We start from the raw sequence: 20,634 nt of genomic DNA, 5'->3' as shown, positions 1-20,634 counted from the left end.
ATATAGCTGTTTTTTTTGGGGTACTTTTATTTTCTAAATCGGTAATTTTACTTGTACTTGAATGTCACAGGAGAGCACAGAGGTGGACCCAAAGGGGAGACGGAGACTGAGGAGTGAGATTGACAGAATGACCGGTTTATTGTAGGAGAGCACAGATAAAGATCCCGAGTGAAGCGATGTAAAAATAATCCTTGGGAAGAAGGAGCAAAGGTGCAGTGGCTAGCAGTGAGGACCAGGAGTTTGGGAAGCACTGGAAGGGAAGAGAAAGATATTCCGGTTAGGGTGAGAAATGAACTTGCACCGATCCAAATACAGAGAACTCAAGAGAGGCGGCCGATATACCACTCAGGTCACCCTCCTGCAGGTCATCACCTTCCTGAAGGTCATCACCCTCCTGCAGGTCATCACCCAGCTGCAGGTCATCACCCTCCTGAAGGTCATCACCCTCCTGAAGGTCATCACCCTGCTGCAGGTCATCACCCAGCTGCAGGTCATCACCCTCCTGAAGGTCATCACCCTGCTGCAGATCATCATCGTCCTGCAGGTCATCACCCTGCTGAAGGTCATCGCCCTGCTGGTGGTCATCATTGCTGATTCCAGGCAGATGTTTTGCAGCAGCCCCACCCCAGATCTTCACACTTAAGTATGTTTTCAAATGAGTAACTTGTTACATTTATACACCCAACCTTCACTGAGTACATTTTTTGTTGTTGTGATTGTTATTTCATTTCCATTTCATGACCTCACATTGAACATAATCCATATGTTTTTAGACGTTCCATCTCTGATCAACGCCCCCAGCCACTTTCTATGGTTCACATTGAAGTTTCTACCTATGTTATGTTGTTGCCCACATGGCACAGTTTTAGAGTTCATAAATGTATCTATAATTAGAGCCTGAGCATTTTTTTAATTTGTATTTTTTTTAATTGAATTCGTTTTGTTATTTTATTTAAGCAAGAATTGTACATTTTGACAAACCTTTTATTTTACACAGATGCCTTTGTGGAAAATAAATTATGTTATGTACGATTTGGTCTCTTCCTTTTTAAGTTTAAACAAGAGATGTTTAGTGTATGAAAGGGAACCGTGGCTAGATTTATTACCAAGAATAAACATAGGGGTGAAAGTAACTAGTAGCTTTTACTTTGAGTACTATTTAATTAAGTTACTTTTTATTTGTACTTGAGTATTTTATGTACTTCTACTAGAGTAGAATATATCAGTACTCTTCTTTACACCTCTGTTCATAACCACATAAGGCGCAGTTTGGTGTCTAAATGTGTGCTACATCGTAATGTACAGTCGGTGGCGCTATGTTTGAAAAGTTGCGGGTGGCCTCCAATAAACCAACGAAGAAGAAGAAAACGAAGCGCAAACAGGAAGTGAGGGGGAAGAACGACTGGGCGCGGGTATTTTGAGTGTTGTGCTAACAGCTAAATGCTAACGGTGAGTTTCAGAGTTTATCTTTCCTTTAAACTAATGCGGTTAGTAATCAAGATAAATGAGGTTAGTGAGGTTTTTTTAAACGCCACTTTTCTCAAAATATTAGTATTTATAGCTAAAAAAAGTCAGTTTACTTGTCATAACAAGAGTTATTTATTTTGTAAACTCCTCATTTAGACAGTGAGTTACTATTACTACTGAACACAGATGTAGCCTAACCCAGGAGATGCTGTAATCATATTCAGCGATAGAAACCTTTTCTCTAAAATTATTTATTTGTAATGATTTATAACACCTTTACACTGTGTGTATACAGAGGTGTAAAGAGTACTGATATATTCTACTCTAGTAGAAGTACTGTTACTTGATTGAAATGTACTCAAGTATAAGTAAGTCATACATAAAATACTCAAGTACAAATAAAAAGTAGCTCAATTAGATACTACTCAAAATAAAAGTTATAGTTACTTTCACCCCACGTTTATTTTTGGTAATGAATATTGGGCTGTGCCTATTCATACGGAAACGATGTGAATAGCCTGTCAGTTCCGTCAGTTTTATTTTAGCTCATATTTATTTTTTAGCTACCCTGCTAACCTTTTTATTTTAGCTGTAGCCTTAACCCAGGAAATATCCTAAAATGTTTATTTATTTATTTTCTGTATATGTATTTTTAAAGGTGAAATTTGCCGTGTTAAATATGTTCAAATGAAAAAATACATATGACAAAAGTGGGATTCGAACCCGTGTTAGTGGAAGGAAGGATCCTTGAGTGCAGCGCCCCCCACTCAGCCATCTTAGCACAGTGAAAAAATACAGGCACATTACACTTATGTAGAAAAGGTCCGGAAAACGTGCGTTTCCGTATCAATAGTACTGGGGGTTGTTGATACGTTTTTGTATCAATAGACACAATATCAATAGACAATTTGTAAATCTTGCTACGGTTCCTTTGCTTACAGTAGATATATTGTATAAAAAGAAAAAGACCAAATCTTGCACATTTGGAATTTGATTTATTGTCAGAAGTCCCTATCTGGTCTGATTGATTGATCGGGTCATTCTATCTAGTTGATCAGAGGGTTCTTGATATATTTTGACTTTGTATCAAACTTCAGTTCAGTGTGCAGCGTCGAGCTGAGAGTAAACTGTATTTTGTTCTAAGATGAACCATCTATTCACCTCTAAAGGTCAGATAATGTCTGGTTCAAACTAAACTTTGTGACATCACTGAGCTACAGCTGAACTGTGTATGTTGGTGTCATCATTCTCTGCTCTTCATCCCTCACAGTGATGATGATGATGGAGTCCACTGAAAGCAGGTTTGCTCACCTGCTGCAGCCAATCAGAGAGCTGACTAAGAACTGGGACATTGATGTGGCGTCAGAGCTAAACGACTACTTAGAGGAGGTGTGTGTATGTTGAACTTTTAGATTTGTATACTAACCTGTAGAGTGGACTCTATTTTAACAACTTGGATTATTAAATCTAGTTTTGTAGTCGTTGGGAACGTAGGGTAGTGAGAGAAATGCAGCATTTCACATTCCAAAATGCATTAGTTGTTGTTGTTGTGGTGTGTTCATATGTGTTTGTGTAAATTAGTATTTGCACTGATTTACATGATTATGATGAAATTATTTCAAATCAGGAAAAACGTCATCACGTGTAACTGTAACCAGATCAAATAAATGAGGCGTCAACAAAATGTTAATAATTTAATATAAAAACATATAATTTAAAGGGGCAAAGCCTGTAATACAGTTTTTATTAGGGGTGTCCCAATCAGATATTAGCCTGAAAACAAATATCGAATTCAAATTTCCGGATTTTCCGATTTCTTATTTTTTACAATTCATTTTTAATTAATTTTATTCAGTTGTAGAATACTGTAATAATAAATTAATTAATAATAAATGATCAGTTTTTCTCATACCTTCTGTTGCTGACTATTGTTCTCTGTTTGAGTAACGTCACTTAATCAATCCTTTTCTAAAATAAGTCATTATTATTTTTTTATTAAAGAAAAGAGAGATTAAAAAAAACTGATATCGGATCAAAATCGGTATTGGCCGATATGCAAGGCTGCAATATCGGTGTCATATCGGAAATGAAATAGTTGTATCGGGACATTCCTATTTCTTATGTACATACACTTCAGTGGTTCCCAACCAGGGGTAGGTGTACCCTTAGGGGTACTTCAACACACCTCAGGGGTACACAGAAACATTTGTACATTTATTTTTCTAAAATTCTGAGATAAATTTCCGCTTGCTCACAAATATTTTCCTCATCCATCAATAATACATTGTGGCACAACTCGAAAACAAAAATACATAAAAAAGGTGAAGATCAACACCTGAAATGGTCAAAACATCAGAAAAATATGAGTGAAGCTTTCAGACGAGCCTTCTGACACAAATTAACAAAATAAAGGGGTACTCGTCTTAAGACAGAAAAGAAAAGGGGTACATTGGACAAAAAGGTTGGGAAACACTGCACTAGAGTATATAATATAGTATTAATACACATTACTAATATTTATTATGATATAAAACCACACAATTTAAAATCTTGTAAAATGATCTATATAGACAACAATCACTGCTTTTGAAGTCATATTAACAATATTAAGTTGCACTATAATCATGTATATGAAGTTACTCGACACTTGTTTTTGTATTTGCTAATGCACTGCTAGTGTCACATATTGTTAAATATCACTCAATCATTTTTAAATGTGATGTTGACAGACATTCTGATTATTGCCATAGACAGAAGCTACTTCCCATGAGTGTTTAGTCCCTGGTAAAATGGTGGAGGAAGTGAAGCTGATCCTATGGGGTGATGTCCATTCTACAGTTTTTTTTCTATAGTTAATACTAGGGATGCACCAGGTTCGATAGCCCTATTTTTATTTTCAAACCAATGTAATAATGACACTTGAATATGAGGACTGCCCGGTACTTGCTTATCCTGAGATACTGGTGAGTTTACCTCCGTACTGAGATTATTCTATAATCTCTGTATGTGACTGCTACGTATTGAGATGTACCCATGCTGAAATTTCCATGCGTAATGTCATACAGAGATTGCTGTAGCGATTTTTAAAAAATGCTTAAAACATCACATCAGTCGACCAGTGATTAAAAAATTGACCAATGATAAAAAAAAAATATGATTGTTATGATCAGATTGCTAATTTATGTGAATACAACATCTTATATTGTAAAGTTCAATCAAGTTTTACTTCTAAAGCAATTTACAACAACCAAAATTGGCCAAAGCGCTGTACATGACTAAAAAATGAAATTTAAAAACAGCATAATATATAATTAAAAACAGACCATTATCACATTTAAAACAAGTGCCACAGAACTATGTACCAAACGCCTTTCTTGCTTTGCTTTGAACAAGGGCAGGTCTTTGATGGCACGTAACTCAAGCGGCAATGACTTCCAGAGTTTTGGACCTGCCACAGCAAAAGCACGACCACTCCACTGTTTGTAACGTGTAAAGTTAAATTAGGTTAACTGTTATTTATTGCAATGTATATTATAATCAAGTTTTTTTGGAGAATAAACTATTCCTATTTGTATTGAGATTGCTGCATGAGACACTATTACTTTACTCAAGTTGCTGACTGAGTTTGTCACTCACTCAGCATGGTGGAAGTAGCAAAAATCACAGCGGAACAAGCAAAAATTAATTTTTCGGTAGTGCTCATAATCGATCTCAGTATGAGGTAAACTCAGTACGTGACACCGGTACTTCTAGGACACACACAAGAAAAATGAAAGAGGCAAAATGTAATGTATTGGAAGATAGGTTTTATTTTTCTGCTCTGCTTGTTACAACAAATGTTGATATATTGGCTGAATACAATTTTAAAAATCACTATAAAACTGACATGGCAAGTTCAAGTGAGAAAGAAACATTGTCTGTGAAACTATTGCAGACAGAGTTTCCACCTTTAAATCTGAAATGTATTTGTAGAAAGCCCTTTGAGATGTATCATCTCCTTTTCGAGGGGAACCAAGTCCAAATCAAACCAAATAAACTTTGTCACTTTAGCTTTCTCATAAACAAAACATTTATCAAACTATTGCAGTGTCCATTTGAATCAAACAAAACCTCAATCCATCCAACTATTTGACACCGTCTCCCCCTGGCGGCCAATCCCGAAAAATACAACATGAACCAGTAAGAATCAGAATCAGAAATGCTTTATTTATCCCAGGGGGAAATGACTTGTGTTATAGAGGCTCAACAAATACAGAGAAAGAAAAAACGTACATATTTAAGTGAAAAACTGTTAATTATATAATGGTTAAGTACAAGTGCACACATTTTAATAGAAAAAAAAATAAGATTAATAATACAAATATTAGTGCAGTGTCGGCCCAATACCAGTATGGGTCCATAGATTTAGAGAGGGAGACCCTGGGACCCACATTTTGCCTCAGTGATCCAATCGCGACCCACTTTTTTTTTTTAAGTTCAACCAACCAAATTTAGTTTTTTTCAAAGATAGCTGTTGAAAACACGCGTATATAATCTTTTTAAAACATGAATCTATATATTTTGCTGTGCAACATGCTTTTCACAGCATGCCTGGCAAAGAAAAGTTTTTTTCAAAATAAGACAAGTCACACATGACAGACATTAGGTTTTTTTGAGAATCGCGGATATAGTATTTGGCCATTGCTCAGACTGGTCGAAAAAGGACACCACATTACTAACTACACATAGTGGCCATGTTCAAATCCATAACATTAAAGACAAAGTTTGTGCCAAATAACAATATATAAAGACTTGAATCATGGCAGTAAATGAAAGCCAAGTGTCTAATTACTTTGTTTATAGTATTAAGAGTGCAATATTTATTTGGCATGAAAAGCGGTGATGTTTACCATGTGACTGTAACTACATTTGTAATCAAAACAATGAAGTGTCACTTACAGGTTAATGAAGCGAGACTGTTCTATAGATCTATCAAAACGGACTATTTTAAAGTGCAATTCATGCAATGCAGAATTTATTCTGTGCTATATGTACTTGTAATGTAGTAACTACTATATTACTATATATGTCATGTTATAATACAATACATTAATAGTATTATATCATGTAATTAATTGCTATATTATTGTTAATATCATGGTTTATCCTCTATAATCGTGGGAGCTCATAAATCACCTTCCAATAGAGGCAGTTTTCCACGATTTGGAAATGATGTTGGTTGTAATGTTTAGATTAAAAAAAGGTTCGATCTGTAATATAATCAGAGTCTAGGTTTTCAGGCCTACGTAGCTTTCTAATATTAGTAACTTTTAGCAGTGGAGATAGGCTGAAGAATTTAGTTTCACTGTGTGCTCCATTGAAAAACCATTGATTATTAAAATCGAATTATGGACGCACCAAAATGAAAATTCTTGGCCAAAAACCAAAATGCTGAAAGAAGTAATGTAAATTATTAGTACCTTTGCATTTATGGCTATGAATGTGTACTAACCTCACTAAAATTGTATCAATTAATATAAATGCTTCAAATAATAAATAAATTACACAAGTGAAAATATTTATTTAGCACTGATATTCCATTAATGCACAATATAAAAATATATTCTTATATATTATTTATGTTCACATTAAATAATAATGCACAGACTTATAACTGACTAGACTGCTGAAAGATAGTCAATTTAAATAAGTTCTCTAATAAAGTGCACTGTATCAATGTAAAATACTAAAAAGATATAATTTACTCTAACTTTAAGAGCTTCACACATGTTTAGGAATTATATTTTAAATGCTCACACAATTAAGCCCCACAATCTCTTTCCAGGCTCATCCAAAATATGACCTTGATAAATTAATAAAATATATTAACTTAATTACAATGTTCCCCAATTTTGCATGTAATTGTCATTGACAATTTAATTGAATTGTCATGGCAATTACAAAGTCAATAATCAGAACTCAATTACAATTATATGGTAAAAATTAGTTCAATTAAAATTACATTTACTCTGTAATTGTAATTAATTATCAAGTATACAATTTTAATTGTAATGACCCCAAGTCTACCCATTGCAAATTGTAGGAGGGATTACAACAAAGTCCTGCACCCTGATTGGTTGTAATATTTCCTGGAATAGTTTTTCCCCGCCCCCTTATTAGCATAAAATACTGGCGACTCTTGTTGCTTCACAAGTAAAGTGTATACTCTCACACTGATATTTCAACTAATATTAAGTACATGTAGTGCAAATGTACAGCCACACTAAAGAAATGAGTCGTATGTTCCGCCCCTAATGAGAGAGAAAGCTGAGATCAGCATGTTATTGTGCTGCTGGTGATTATTAAAAGGGCCTTTGTGGCTTTTTCCATCAATAAGTATCACAATTTATTTTTTTTAAATATCAATATGATTATTTGTCCATATCAACAGGCCCTATGTTGTAATTCTCTACATTTCTTCCCTAAACAAACATTGGTAAACATTTGAATATTGACACACAGTTTTGGAATTTTTAGTTTTCCGTTCCGATAACTAATAATTTCAAACTTCTCTTGCTAATAAAATAATTAAAAAAAAATGTTTTTTTTTCCAATTTCTTACTTTAAAAATGATTGTGATTCTTGTCACAGCTAGATGAGATGTGCATCTCTTTGGATGGAGGAAGAACCAACCTGAACTTTGCTGAGGCTGCTTTGCTCATCCAGGGTTCCACTTGCATTTACAGTAAGAAAGTGAGTTTGACACTGTCTGTGAGCTCTGAACCTGTCTGTCTGTCTGTTTGTCTGTTCCATCTCTCACCTGTCTGTCTGCATATGTTCTCAGGTCGAGATGCTGCACAGTCTTGTCTATCAGACGCTTGACTACATCAATGAGAGGAACCAGAAGTAGGAGGCGGCTTACCATCAGGTGAACTCTGGTCTTTCTGTGTGTAATATTTGGCGTGTGCTTACAGGAAGAACAAACAGGCAGCGGTTACTAAGGACGATGAAGGTGCTGGCAGTTGTGATGATGAGGATGGCTCTGAGGTAATGACAAAGTGTTGGAGGAACAGGAAGTTAAAACGATTTGTTTTCTTTTGTAAGTTTTGGCACTGATGGCTGCACTAAAACACAGTTAATATGGGTTCATTAGTCATGTTGTTTCACCTTGCTTATATCAGCCCCCCAATGTCACAAAGATGACACCTGTACCATGAAGCTAGATTTCCTCTTATTGCATCAACCTCTGGGATTTAATTGGTGTCTGCTGTCCTACGAAGCTCGCTAACGTCGGAGCTAAATCACCATGGTAACTTAGGTTGAACGACTAACCTGGTCGGGACCAGGTTTTTTTCTGGCTAGGATCTGAGCAAATATGAAAGTCCCACCTCCTGACCAATCAATTCTCTTAGAAAATGACCTGTCCAATCAAAGGAGGATCGTTTTTCACATCAGATCCACACGTCGCTGTGGATCTGATGTGATGCTGACAGAGAGAGAATATTTATCCTTTCATTTACTGACGACATCCTGTAGGAAACATAGATTTTTTATCTGATTGCCTGGCCTACATTAGTCAGCTGATGAAGCCTGCATGCATTGGGCACTTTCAGACCGATAAATAAATTAATTCATTGTATTCTATGGTGACGCTGAGAGACTCAGTGCTGTAATATAGGCCCCAAAAGCCCACCAAGAACACAAAAAACACACAAAATGATAGAAATGTTTTTGATTAGAACATGAACTGAAAATACAAGGGTCAGTCTTGGTCCCACATCAGGAGGGAGATGACCAGAAATAATATAAACTATAGAAATAAATCTATTCAGGAGCCACTAAAGCAAAATGTGGTGATCAGACAAAGGCAAATGTATTTGTATAGCACATTTCATACACAAGGCAAATTAATGTGCTTTACATGATCAAAAAAAGCAACAGAAAACATTCAACGGCTTAAAATCAATAAGAACATTTAAAATCATCAGTGAAATCAAAGGGCAATACTTAGATTCAAGTTTGAGAACCACTGACATAGAATATCAACATGTGGTCATTTGATTCATAAAACTCACAGAGACACATTTCATACTGACATTTCAGAAATGTTCAGAGACCCTCCATTGTGCTACTGACAAAAACTTCAAAATAAGAGCCCTGTTTACAAAAGCGTTAAAAACTAATGGAAGACAAGAAGACATGCTTTTGTTTTGAAAGGGGGATGTTTGACTTTTAGCTTGAAGCCACTCGCAATGCTTCATGGGGTGGTTGAGTATGACTAGTGTGCCCACCATGCATACTTTCCTGATGTAGTATTCATATATGCTATTTCGAACACAATGTCTTTGTCCTGTTCTCATAAAGCATGCTGGGTAATGTAGTCCATCCTGTCTCCATCAGTTCACTCAGCTAGATTTGGACAAGCAGGACAAAAGTCAGGCGTCGAATATCATCACGGTGAGTGTGTTCTTCTCAGCCACAAAATCTATTGCATCTGATGTGTTTACACGTGCGCGCGTGTGTGTGTAGTCAGCCACTGTGACACCCCTTCCTCCTGAGAGTCTCATTCCACCTGAAACCCACGAGAAGTACAAACTGCCTATGATCAGGTCAGTGAAACAATTTGTGTTTCTCTCTGTCTGTGCATGTGTGACCATTGTGTGTGTGTGTGTGTGACCATTGTTTGCATGTGCATGACCGTTGTGTGTGTGTGTGTGTGTGTGTCAGTATCAAAGGAGACATCCCGTGCAGTCAGAAAGACTTCAGGATCAATCTCTTTGTTCCTCGTGAGGATCTCATCCTGCTTGCGGTCAGATCAGCTGATCTGCCCATGCTTCACCATCCTCATTCTTTTTCTGGAAACCAGATCCTTCAGCAGCAAGGTTTCTATCACATTTATGTTTTCAGACTCTGTGCTCCTGCATGTCTCTGAGCTTCACCCGGTCTCTCCTGCAGATGCTGATGCAGAAGAAGTTTTTGTTCCCATGGAGGAGAGCCACATGGAGCCGGAGGTGGACGAGCAGACCGAGCGACACCAGGTGATGGTCTCCTTTGCTCTCTGGCGTCTGTGATGTCATGCTCACACTCTCATGTCCCTCAATGTTTCAGGCTCCGACTGAGAGACGAATGATTCGAGAGCGACACATTGTTGAAGCAGACATGCAGAGACGTGAGGCCAAGGCTCCGCCTGCTGTAAGCACACACACTGGTGTGTCATAAAGACATGAGCCCTCATTTATCAACCTTGTGTGAAAACGGGTAAACATTTGGTCGTACGACATGACAAACGTCTGGTTTATGAAATGTTCGTATTTCCCATTTCACAATCCCAGCATATAAACAATGGAGTGTTGATAAATCCGGCCACTAAATTCAACTGTCATTTAACTTCTTATGCCCTTCTTTTTCGGTGGCCCCGCCCACTAAGGTCAAACAAGAAAAGAAACTTTTCCAAGATGAAAATCAGCATCTTCACAGCTGATGTGTAGCACAAAAAGATTGTCCAGCTTTTTGACAGTGAAAACACTGGAATTAAAGAAAATAATTTAAACGCTCTGTGGAAGAGGATCAGCTACTGAGCAGGTGACGTCTGCCCCCCTGTGTGTCTCCTGGAGACACACAGATATTTATATCTGCCTCAGTTTGCATGCATAAATTACCAATGGAAATACTTTAAAAAGCCTTAAAATGACTCAAATTAATAGAAATTTAGGGTAAAAGTTCACACTTCAAAGGGGGACGCAGCAGAAAGAAATTGAGATCCACTGCGTTGTACCAACAGTGCAACCAAAAATGGCTTTTCTCTTCTTTTTGTTGCTCTCCCAAACTCCTTTCCCTTGTATTAACGCCTCCATACACACCCAGGTGTAACACCGCTCTCCCTTTTTTAATGTTATGTATATAAGCCCAAGGAAGAGCTCGTAACGGTCACAGCTAAGCAAAGATGTACAAGTATGCATTCAGAGGATCATATTAGTGTCAGATGATGATTTGACCTTGTGTCCTTTGCAATTTGATTCAGAGCAGCTGTGCTGGTTCTTAACCGACTAGTCGAGACAAGGATGATGTGGATGACAAAGTGTTGCATTTATGTTCCAGCTGAGCGTGTGGAGGACGTTACTCGACCCGTATGAATCAGTGGGAGAGGACCGAGCCTTTAAGCCAGGTGAGCTCTTGGGGAATCCAACCTGTACCTCTCTGACTCAACTGAACTCTACCACTGTCTGTAGGAAAGTGTTACAAGGTTCCTGACGGGGTGGATGACGCAGGGAAGAGGAAACGGAGGCGAGGCGTTGGGCTGCAGGACTTCAGAGCATGGTTCACAGGAATCTGTAAGAACCCAAAGCGTTTGTGTGTGCACGAGCTCACGCGCTTGTGTCACTGATTCTTTGTGTTTTAGATGATCCTCCTGAGCCCAAGCTGAAGACTGGACCCATGTGCACTGGTAACATACTAGACAGTTTGATTTATTAGATCATTGTCATGTTATTGTGAACATTTTATTGACCCATTGTTTTCTAAAGTATCAGTAGTTCATAGATTATAAAGCATCATATTTCACATTTTTATGTTAAAAGGATTTGTAAATACATATCATTGATTTGATTTAAAACGTGAAATAATTAGAAGGGAAAAGAATATGTATTTTTTAAGTTATTGATTAGGAAAAATCCATGCCATTACATAGCTTACACACACCGCAGGAAGTGACTCTGCTCTAATTGATGGTACTTCTTGTCGGACAGAACTGAACTACATCTACTTGAGCAATCTGAAGGAACGTGTAAGGACACAGAGGAGGATCTGCAAGAGAGCGGTGAGTCGCCAAGCTGCTTCTGATTGGCCTACTTCTGTTATGTTACTGACAGCGTGTGATTGCAGGGTCCGCTAATATCTGAGGAAGAGCTGAAGAGGAGCTTCCTGCAGTCGGAGGAACAGGCGGAGCCTGAGGTGCTGAGGGACTGTGGTCTGCCTGGTAAGGACGGTTCCTGGTTTGAATGGTACTAGAATGCTGATTGTCACCGTCTGTGTAGATGATGACACATCTGATGGCGAGATGGAACCGTTCCCTGATGATGTTCCACTGATCGTTGAGGACAACTTCCTGCCAGCAGGTACAGAGACACTCATCAGTTTGTTTCAAGCAGGGGTGGGGAACTCTTTTCATATCAAGGGCCATTTAAAATGTTATATAGTCCTCCATGGGCCATACCATTATAAACACGTACCTAGAGATGCAAAATTAGATTAAGAACGTCATTAGGCACTAAGTGCTACTACTAATCCTCACGATGTCCACCACATTATGTCAACCTGCTGTGTGTGATTAAAGGCAGTTTTGCACATTCAATTAAATTAAATTCAACTTTATTTATAGAGCGCAAATTACAACAAAGTCATCTCAATGCGCTTAATAAAATATAAAGTTCATGGTCAGAAAGAAAGAAACCAACAAGAATTGCATTGTGGGATGTGGAGTCCCGTAGACAGATGGATGCATAGAATTGTTTTTACTTCATTCTTTCAGTCAGTGTTGGGCAAGTTACTCTAAAATTGTAATACATTATATATTACTAGTTACAGGCATAAAAACACAACATACAGTATTTGTATTGCAATATTACCATCTCCAAACTGTAACTGAATTACACTACTTTAAGTTACTTTTAGCTAATCTCACATTTATGTTAAGTGAAGCCATTATACCATTATACATATTCTCATTTAGCAATATAAACATACTGTATAATCAATGCTTTAAAAATGTGCAACCTTTGCTAAACAATGCCTAAACATAGGCTAGCAAAAACATACACTCGGAATACAATCTCCAATCAGTCATCATAAAAGAAATGACTGTAAATGTAAAATGTAACTGTAAATACATTTCTATCTAATATAAATAAGATGTAAAATACACCTTAGAGCTAAAAAGGCAATATACCAAATAACGTCAACCAAAACCTTATGTCTAAATAATAAAATAACTTGGGACCTGATTATAGCCAAATGGATATTATATCACAATACACTTTTGTTGACTTTTTTGTTTTGGTTTTCTTTTTGTTTTCATTGGACTATCAGTGAAATTCATTAAATTCTCCATGTAACTTGCGTTACCGAGATTTTAATGAGTACTATATTGCTGATTTTTGTTTCAGTAATGCCTTATATTACTGCATTGCTGAAAACAGGAATGTATTACTGTAACTTGTTTCTTTTGTAATGCGTTACTCCCAACACTGCTTACATGGTGATTTCTTGTGTTTGCCCTACAATTACTTCTTAAGTGACTTCCCAACACATTTCTGGTGTTTTCAGGGATTGAACGTTGTGGCAAAAAAATGTTTGGGGTTCACACTGAAAGATCCAAAGAAATCACGTAAGAATTAAGTAAAACTATTTAACTCTGTGTGCGTGTTTGTGTTGTGTGCGTACAGATAATCACAGAGATGACCTGAGCTATGAGGACCTGGTGAAGCTGCGTGTGGTAAGAACCAAAATCATATATCATGTGATTAGTGCGGCTGTGTGACTTCCCTCCCGTCTGTGGTGCGTTCAGGAACAGCTGATAGTGAACAGTCGTGGTTACACTCAGGAGACGACTCTGTCCAAGAGGGTCAAAGACTGGGAGGAGAAGATCCGCCCTGTCCTCACCATGAAGGTACCAACACTGCCTGCTACTTCTAGGGGCGGGGCCTGTCGCTGACTCCTGTCTGTTTATAGGAGCAGAGAACTGTGTTTGACATCCACGACTACAGTGAACGCATCGTGCTGGCTTTGGGCAAAGTTGGACATCAAAGGCCATTTTCATCCATTGTTCATGGACTGGACAACTATGAAGTCTGCAAATATTTGCTAGCATCACTGCAGTTGGTAAATACACACACACCTTGAATCTTCTCCATCATACATGTTACTGTTGGTCTAATAATGTTAAAAAAATATCTTTTTTTTTTATTAAATAAATGAAAAATTGCTATTATATATTTTATTATTATTATAAAAACAAAAAAATTATATATACAGTATATCTCAAAATAAATGGCACTTCTCCTTTAAGAATATTCTCATATTTGTAACTTTTGCGACTAGAGCTGTAACGATTCCCTCAGCTCCCGATACGATTCGATTCACGATACTGGGTTCACGATACGATTCTCTCATGATTTAGTTTACCAAATGGGACTGTATATAAATGACTGAAAAATATTCCTTTATTTTTTTTGGGAAAATACTATACTATTTTTCATTGTCAAAAGAATCCCTTGATAAACTATTCAAAACAATGCAATTTAACTAAAAATAAATTTTGAATGAAATAAATAAAGGAATAATACAAATGAAGAAGCTTATTATTTAAATTCTGGTTCTATAGTAAACAATACATAAGTTATTTTTCTTTTTAAAAGTGCAACTGAAAATGTATTTTGTGCCTTAACAATTGTACTTAAAAAAAAAAAAAGAAACAGTAATTTGACTGTAGTGATGTAGTGATGTAGTGATGCAAGATGGCGCCGCGGATGGCTGCTGTGGTGTGTTGGTGCGCACTTTTTTGTCTTGTTTTTGTTATAAAATCCGCAATTGGCTTCTCTTATTCAAGAGAAGAGCTCTTGAATGTCAGGGCAACAACCCCGAGAGATTTATTTCCCACTTTCATCGCTTCCTCTGTGGATTTACTGGACATTTTACTCAAAGGTGCGCTCACCTTTGCTCACGCAGTGAAGCGCCGGAGGAGAGGAAAAAGAGCTGGTGCGCCTCCGCCAGCGCGGCCGGCGCACACCGTTACCGGGGATATTCCTCTCTAACGTGCGCTCACTGTGTAACAAAGTGGACGAACTCCAGCTGCTGTTAGGTAGAAACAGAGACTTCTCCTCATCTTCTGTTCTGTGCTTCACGGAAACGTGGCTGTGTGGAGCGGTACCGGACTCTGCGCTGCAGCTGGCCGGCTTCCAACTTCACAGAGCGGACCGAGACGCGGAGCTCACCGGGAAGAAGAAAGGTGGAGGAATCTGCTTTTATGTTAACAGTAACTGGTGTAACGACGTGACAGTGATCCTCCAGCACTGCTCTCCTCACCTGGAATCCTTTATTATCAACAGCAAACCCTTCTATTCCCCCCGTGAGTTCGCTTCATTCATCCTGGTTGGTGTGTACATCCCACCATCAGCTGATGTGCGCGAGGCACAGCGCACACTCGCCGACCAGATCCTGTGCATGGAGCGGACCTACCCGGACTCTTTTATCATTGTGCTTGGTGACTTTAATAAAGGGGACCTCTCACACCAGCTCCCCAAATATAGACAATTAATTAAATGTCCGACCAGAGAGGAGAAGACACTGGATCACTGTTACACCACACTAAGCAGTGCTTATCACGCTGTTTCCCGTGCTGCACTGGGCCAATCGGACCATTTGATGGTCCATCTGATTCCTTCATACAGACAGAGGCTGAAGCTCTGTAAACCTGTGGTGAAGGAATCTAAACAATGGTCCAGTGAAGCAGTGGAGAAACTCCAGGAGTGTTTGGACTGGACTGACTGGGATGTTTTCAGGTCTGCGAACAGTTCTCTGGATGAGTTTACAGACGCTGTGACGTCCTACATCAGCTTCTGTGAGGACAGCTGCATTCCATCAAAGACCAGGGTGAGTTATAACAATGACAAACCCTGGTTCACAGCTAAGCTCAGAGGGCTGAGGGCAGACAAAGAGGTCGCTTTCAGGAGTGGAGACAGAGCCAGGTACAGAGAGTCGAAGTACACGTTTGAAAAGGAGGTGAGAAGAGCCAAACGTCTGTACTCAGAGAAGCTACAATATCAGTTCTCTGCAAATGACTCGGCTTCTGTCTGGAGAGGGCTCAGGCAAATTACAAACTACAAGCCCAGAGCCCCTGCTGCTGCTAATGACCTCTGCCTGGCCAACAGTCTGAATGAGTTCTATTGTAGATTTGACAGACAATGGGACAGACCTGACTCCAACCCCCCTCACACCTCTGACCAGCCTCACTCCAACACCTTCACCCCCCACATCAAAGCTACAGTTTCACCCCAGCTGCCTACGGAGGCTCTCTCCCCTATCTTCCCCCCCTCCTCCCCCCCTCCTACAGAGACACCTTTCTCCATCAAAGAGAGAGATGTGAATAGACTTTTCAGGAGACAAAACCCCCGTAAAGCTTGTGGACCGGACTCTGTCTCTCCCTCTACCTTGAAGCACTGTGCTGATCAGCTGTCTCCAGTGTTCACAGACATTTTTAACACCTCACTGGAGACATGCACCGTACCAGCCTGTTTTAAGGCCTCCACCATCGTTCCTGTCCCTAAAAAGCTGAGGATCACAGGACTTAATGACTACAGACCCATCGCTCTGACATCTGTGGTCATGAAGTCCTTTGAACGCCTCATGCTCTCCCACATCAAGGACATCACCGACCCCCACCTGGACCCCCTGCAGTTTGCCTATAGATCCAACAGGTCAGTAGACGATGCTGTAAACCTGGCTCTCCACTTCATCCTCCAGCACCTGGACTCCCCAGGCTCCTACGCCAGGATCCTGTTTGTGGACTTCAGCTCTGCTTTTAATACAATAATCCCAGCTCTCCTTCAGGACAAGCTTTCCCAGCTGAACGTGCCAGACTCCACCTGCAGGTGGATCACAGACTTCCTGTCTGACAGGAAGCAGCACGTGAAGCTGGGAAAAACCATCTCTGCTCCCCGTACCATCAGCACTGGATCTCCTCAGGGCTGTGTTCTTTCTCCTCTGCTCTTCTCCCTGTACACCAACAGCTGCACCTCCTCTCACCAGTCGGTCAAACTCCTGAAGTTTGCAGACGACACGACCATCATCGGTCTCATCGCTGATGGAGACGAGTCCGACTACAGGTGGGAGACAGACCGGCTGGTGTCCTGGTGCAGCCAGAACAACCTGGAGCTCAATGCTTTAAAGACAGTGGAGATGATAGCAGACTTCAGGAAGAACCCAGCCCCCCTCACCCCCCTCACCCTGGGAGACTCTACAGTGAGCTCTGTAGAGTACTTCTGCTTCCTGGGGACCATCATCACTCAGGACCTCAAGTGGGAGCTGAACATCAGCTCCCTTATCAAAAAAGCTCAGCAGAGGATGTACTTTCTGCGGCAGCTGAGGAAGTTCAGTCTGCCAACAAAGATGATGGTGAACTTCTACAGCTCCATCATCCAGTCCATCCTCTGCTCCTCCATCACCATCTGGTACGCTGCAGCTACGGCCAAGGACAAGGCCAGACTGCAGCGTATCATCCACTCTGCAGAGAAGGTCATCGGCTGCAATCTGCCCTCCCTCCAGGACCTGTACGCCTCCAGGATTTTGAGGCGTGCAGGAAAGATTGTGGCCGACCCCTCCCACCCCGGTCATAAACTGTTTCAATCTCTCCCTTCTGGAAGGAGGTTTCGGTCCATCAGGACCAGAACCTCCAGACACAAAAACAGCTTCTTTCCCTCTGCCACCATCCACATGAACACACCCCAAGTCCCCCACTGAACCCCCCCCCCCCACCCGATCACCACCTCCACCAGCTTGATACCTGCTGCACTGTATATATATATTTATATTTATCCTATTTATCCTTTATTCTCTATCTATCCTTTATTTATCCCTCATCCTTTATATTTATCATTATTATTATTATTATTATTGTTGCTGGGTTGTTCTTTGTTGTGTTGTTTTTATTTCTTTTATTTATTTCTTTTATTTCTTTTTGTTGCTTGTTTTTGTGCACCAACCACCAAGTCAAATTCCTTGTACTGTCCTCAAAACTGTACCTGGCAAATAAAACATTTCTGATTCTGATTCTGATTCTGATTTAGGACAGATATTTGTTTGAACCAGCAGAGGGCGCTGGTAACCCAGTGGTCGGTTTGCATGCAGATATTTTGCAGTGAAGAAGAGATGCTATGCTAGCAGACAGAGCTAATAGAAAAACGTGACTTTTACAGATATTCACGTAATATTACAGATATTCTTTCGGTGCTAAAGGGGTAATGAATCATTTATTAACATATTTAAGAGTAGAAGGCGGCCAGAAAGAAAGTATGAGCAGATTTCGCTCGCCGCCAACACTTCTGGGTAGTGCCCTCTGCTGGTTAAAAAAAGTACTGTGATTCAATTTTCACAGCATCGATGTGAATCGTTATACCTATGAATCAATTTTTAACTGCCTTACGATTAATCGTTACATCCCTATTTGCTACACATACTGTAGTCACGTGTTCCGATTTGTGTAAATTTGTATGTTGAAATGCCACTAGGGGGTGCAAAAACCAACGATAATGGCCACTGCTATGGTTTTAAACCGTACCTGTAGTGAATTTTACTTGCAGGCTCCATCAAAGATCATATATGATAGTAGAGGTTTTGTTAGGTTATATTATTTAAAAGTCCTTCTACAGCAGCAGGAAAAAAAATTCACTTTTGCACGTTTGCAGCTATTTTGCTTGGAAGAGTCACGTTGGCTGGAGTGACACAGTTTGTAACCAGACTAATTGATGGTTGCGGTTGCTCCGGGGAACTCAATCGGGCCAAAAAAAGCAGCGTTTCCACTCTGCATACAACACTATTTATTTCTGCATCTTTGTTGCGCTAAACTAAACATTTAATGCTCATGTCCGAGCACGGCCCATCCTTGTGTCAAATGATGTAGAATTAGGCTGGATATGACACAGGGTGACATGGTAGCTTCAGTAGGTGATGGTGGCTTACACAAGGTGTACTTACTTCAGTCATGTCAACCTCTAACAGTGCAGTAAACTAGTGTCTGAGTGACGTAAATATGGTACTGCTAAGTAGCAGCGAGTAGATTAGCCTGCTTTATGATATTTTAGCAACAGAGTGGGACCAAGGCCACACACATTCCACTTGCGATATATCGTACGATAGATGTTTATATATCGCACAGCAGGAGTATATACCAGGGTTGGGGTCAATTTAATTTTTCAGTTCCAATTACAATTCAATTACTATTAAAAGTGAACAGCATTTTTTCCAATTCCAATTATTTTGTATCTTCAGAAAGTCAATTACATTTACATTTTCAATTACTAAAGTTCAGTCATAATAAATCACAATTACTGAGCCTGAATTAAACAACCTAATCAAAGTAAACATTTCTGTTGTGTTAGCATCTCTCATGATAGCAGGCCCTAAATCAGCTGTAAAATAAATAAAATATCATCTACTTTATTTCCCATTAATTGTTAGGCTTCCTAATCAATGAAAATATAGGCTATAATATTTTTGGTGTGGACATCCGTGTCACGTGCAGGTGTAGATGCAGGGATGGAGGCGGAGCTGAGGTGTAATTAAAAAAAAAAATTTTTTTGTTTTTTGAGGCATGGTCAGACAAGCAGGGAGGCAGAGGTAATCAAAAACACAAACCAAGAACACAGAGCGAGGGTAAAACAAGAAGAATGTCCAAATGCAGAGGAAAAACCACTTGTCGAGCCAGGAATTACTGGCATGAAACCGAGCTCATACCACAAGTGAGAAACGTAGAATGTCCCAGCAGTGAACTGAGGCAAAGCCTCCCCATTTATACACAGATCAGTTAGTTCATTGATTGACAGCTGGTAACCAATCACCAGCAGCTGGTGCTCAGCAGGAGAAAGCTGCTGGGAGGGAGGCCAAGAGTTCCTGCCTGCCCTACAAAATAAAACTCCATCCTGACAATCTGAGCCTTTTTTGTGTCAGTATACCCCTCGATTTCAATTTATTATTTTTTAATGGTAAAATGTGGGAAAGCTTGATATGGAACATATTTTAATAATTACATACATGTGTGTAGAACTGTACATGGAACTGTAAAGCGGTTCAACATTTTAGTTTGGCGTAAATTTTTATACAAGTTTCATGGCAATTACATTTACAAAGTCAATTATATAAACTCAATTAGAATTTAATTACAACAGATTTTTAAAATTAATTATGATGCTTAATTGTAATTATTTATCAATTACTGCATCCCCTGCAGGCCAATGACTACACGGTGGAGGTTGATCAAGCACCTGGTTTGGAGAGCAGCCTGGACACTCTGAGTCTGACTCTGCTCAGCACACCAAGAGCCACAGACCGCTTCAAAGAGATGTTTGACACCATCTGACCAAGTGTCACCTCCACACAGTTTGTAATCTGATTTAATAAACTATTGTGAATACTCTGTCA

General features: G+C 39.4%; 2 protein-coding genes across 8 annotated transcripts in view; both read left to right on the top strand.

Moving 5' to 3' along the window:
* tspan12 (tetraspanin 12) overlaps positions 1–182 on the top strand; it is a 16,595-nt gene extending 16,413 nt beyond the window's left edge. The window contains exon 9 of the mRNA XM_028451648.1: positions 71–182. The gene's annotated coding sequence lies outside the window, so the exon portion shown is untranslated. The remainder of the gene's footprint in view (positions 1–70) is intronic.
* On the top strand, positions 145–20,634 carry ncaph2 (non-SMC condensin II complex, subunit H2). 7 transcript variants are annotated; one of them, XM_028451629.1, is made up of 22 exons: positions 145–282; positions 365–400; positions 563–604; positions 2,738–2,856; positions 8,098–8,199; positions 8,291–8,352; positions 8,421–8,493; positions 9,847–9,903; positions 9,976–10,055; positions 10,174–10,328; positions 10,402–10,484; positions 10,555–10,638; positions 11,545–11,611; positions 11,676–11,777; positions 11,846–11,890; positions 12,192–12,262; positions 12,328–12,421; positions 12,480–12,560; positions 13,887–13,936; positions 14,009–14,110; positions 14,173–14,322; positions 20,444–20,634. In XM_028451629.1, the coding sequence occupies exons 4-22, from the start codon at positions 2,740–2,742 to the stop codon at positions 20,570–20,572; spliced, it is 1,704 nt and encodes a 567-aa protein (XP_028307430.1). In that variant the 5' UTR covers positions 145–282; positions 365–400; positions 563–604; positions 2,738–2,739; the 3' UTR covers positions 20,573–20,634. The 7 variants fall into 7 exon arrangements, with proteins under 7 accessions (XP_028307430.1, XP_028307425.1, XP_028307429.1 ...); XM_028451624.1 differs by having other exon boundaries at positions 365–472; positions 563–643; XM_028451625.1 differs by having other exon boundaries at positions 182–282; positions 350–472; positions 563–643.

Source organism: Gouania willdenowi, chromosome 6, assembly GCF_900634775.1.
Source record: "Gouania willdenowi chromosome 6, fGouWil2.1, whole genome shotgun sequence".
Classification (NCBI taxonomy): domain Eukaryota; kingdom Metazoa; phylum Chordata; class Actinopteri; order Blenniiformes; family Gobiesocidae; genus Gouania; species Gouania willdenowi.
The sequence above is the reverse complement of the archived record's forward strand: the minus strand, read 5'-3'. Positions and strand labels throughout refer to the sequence as shown.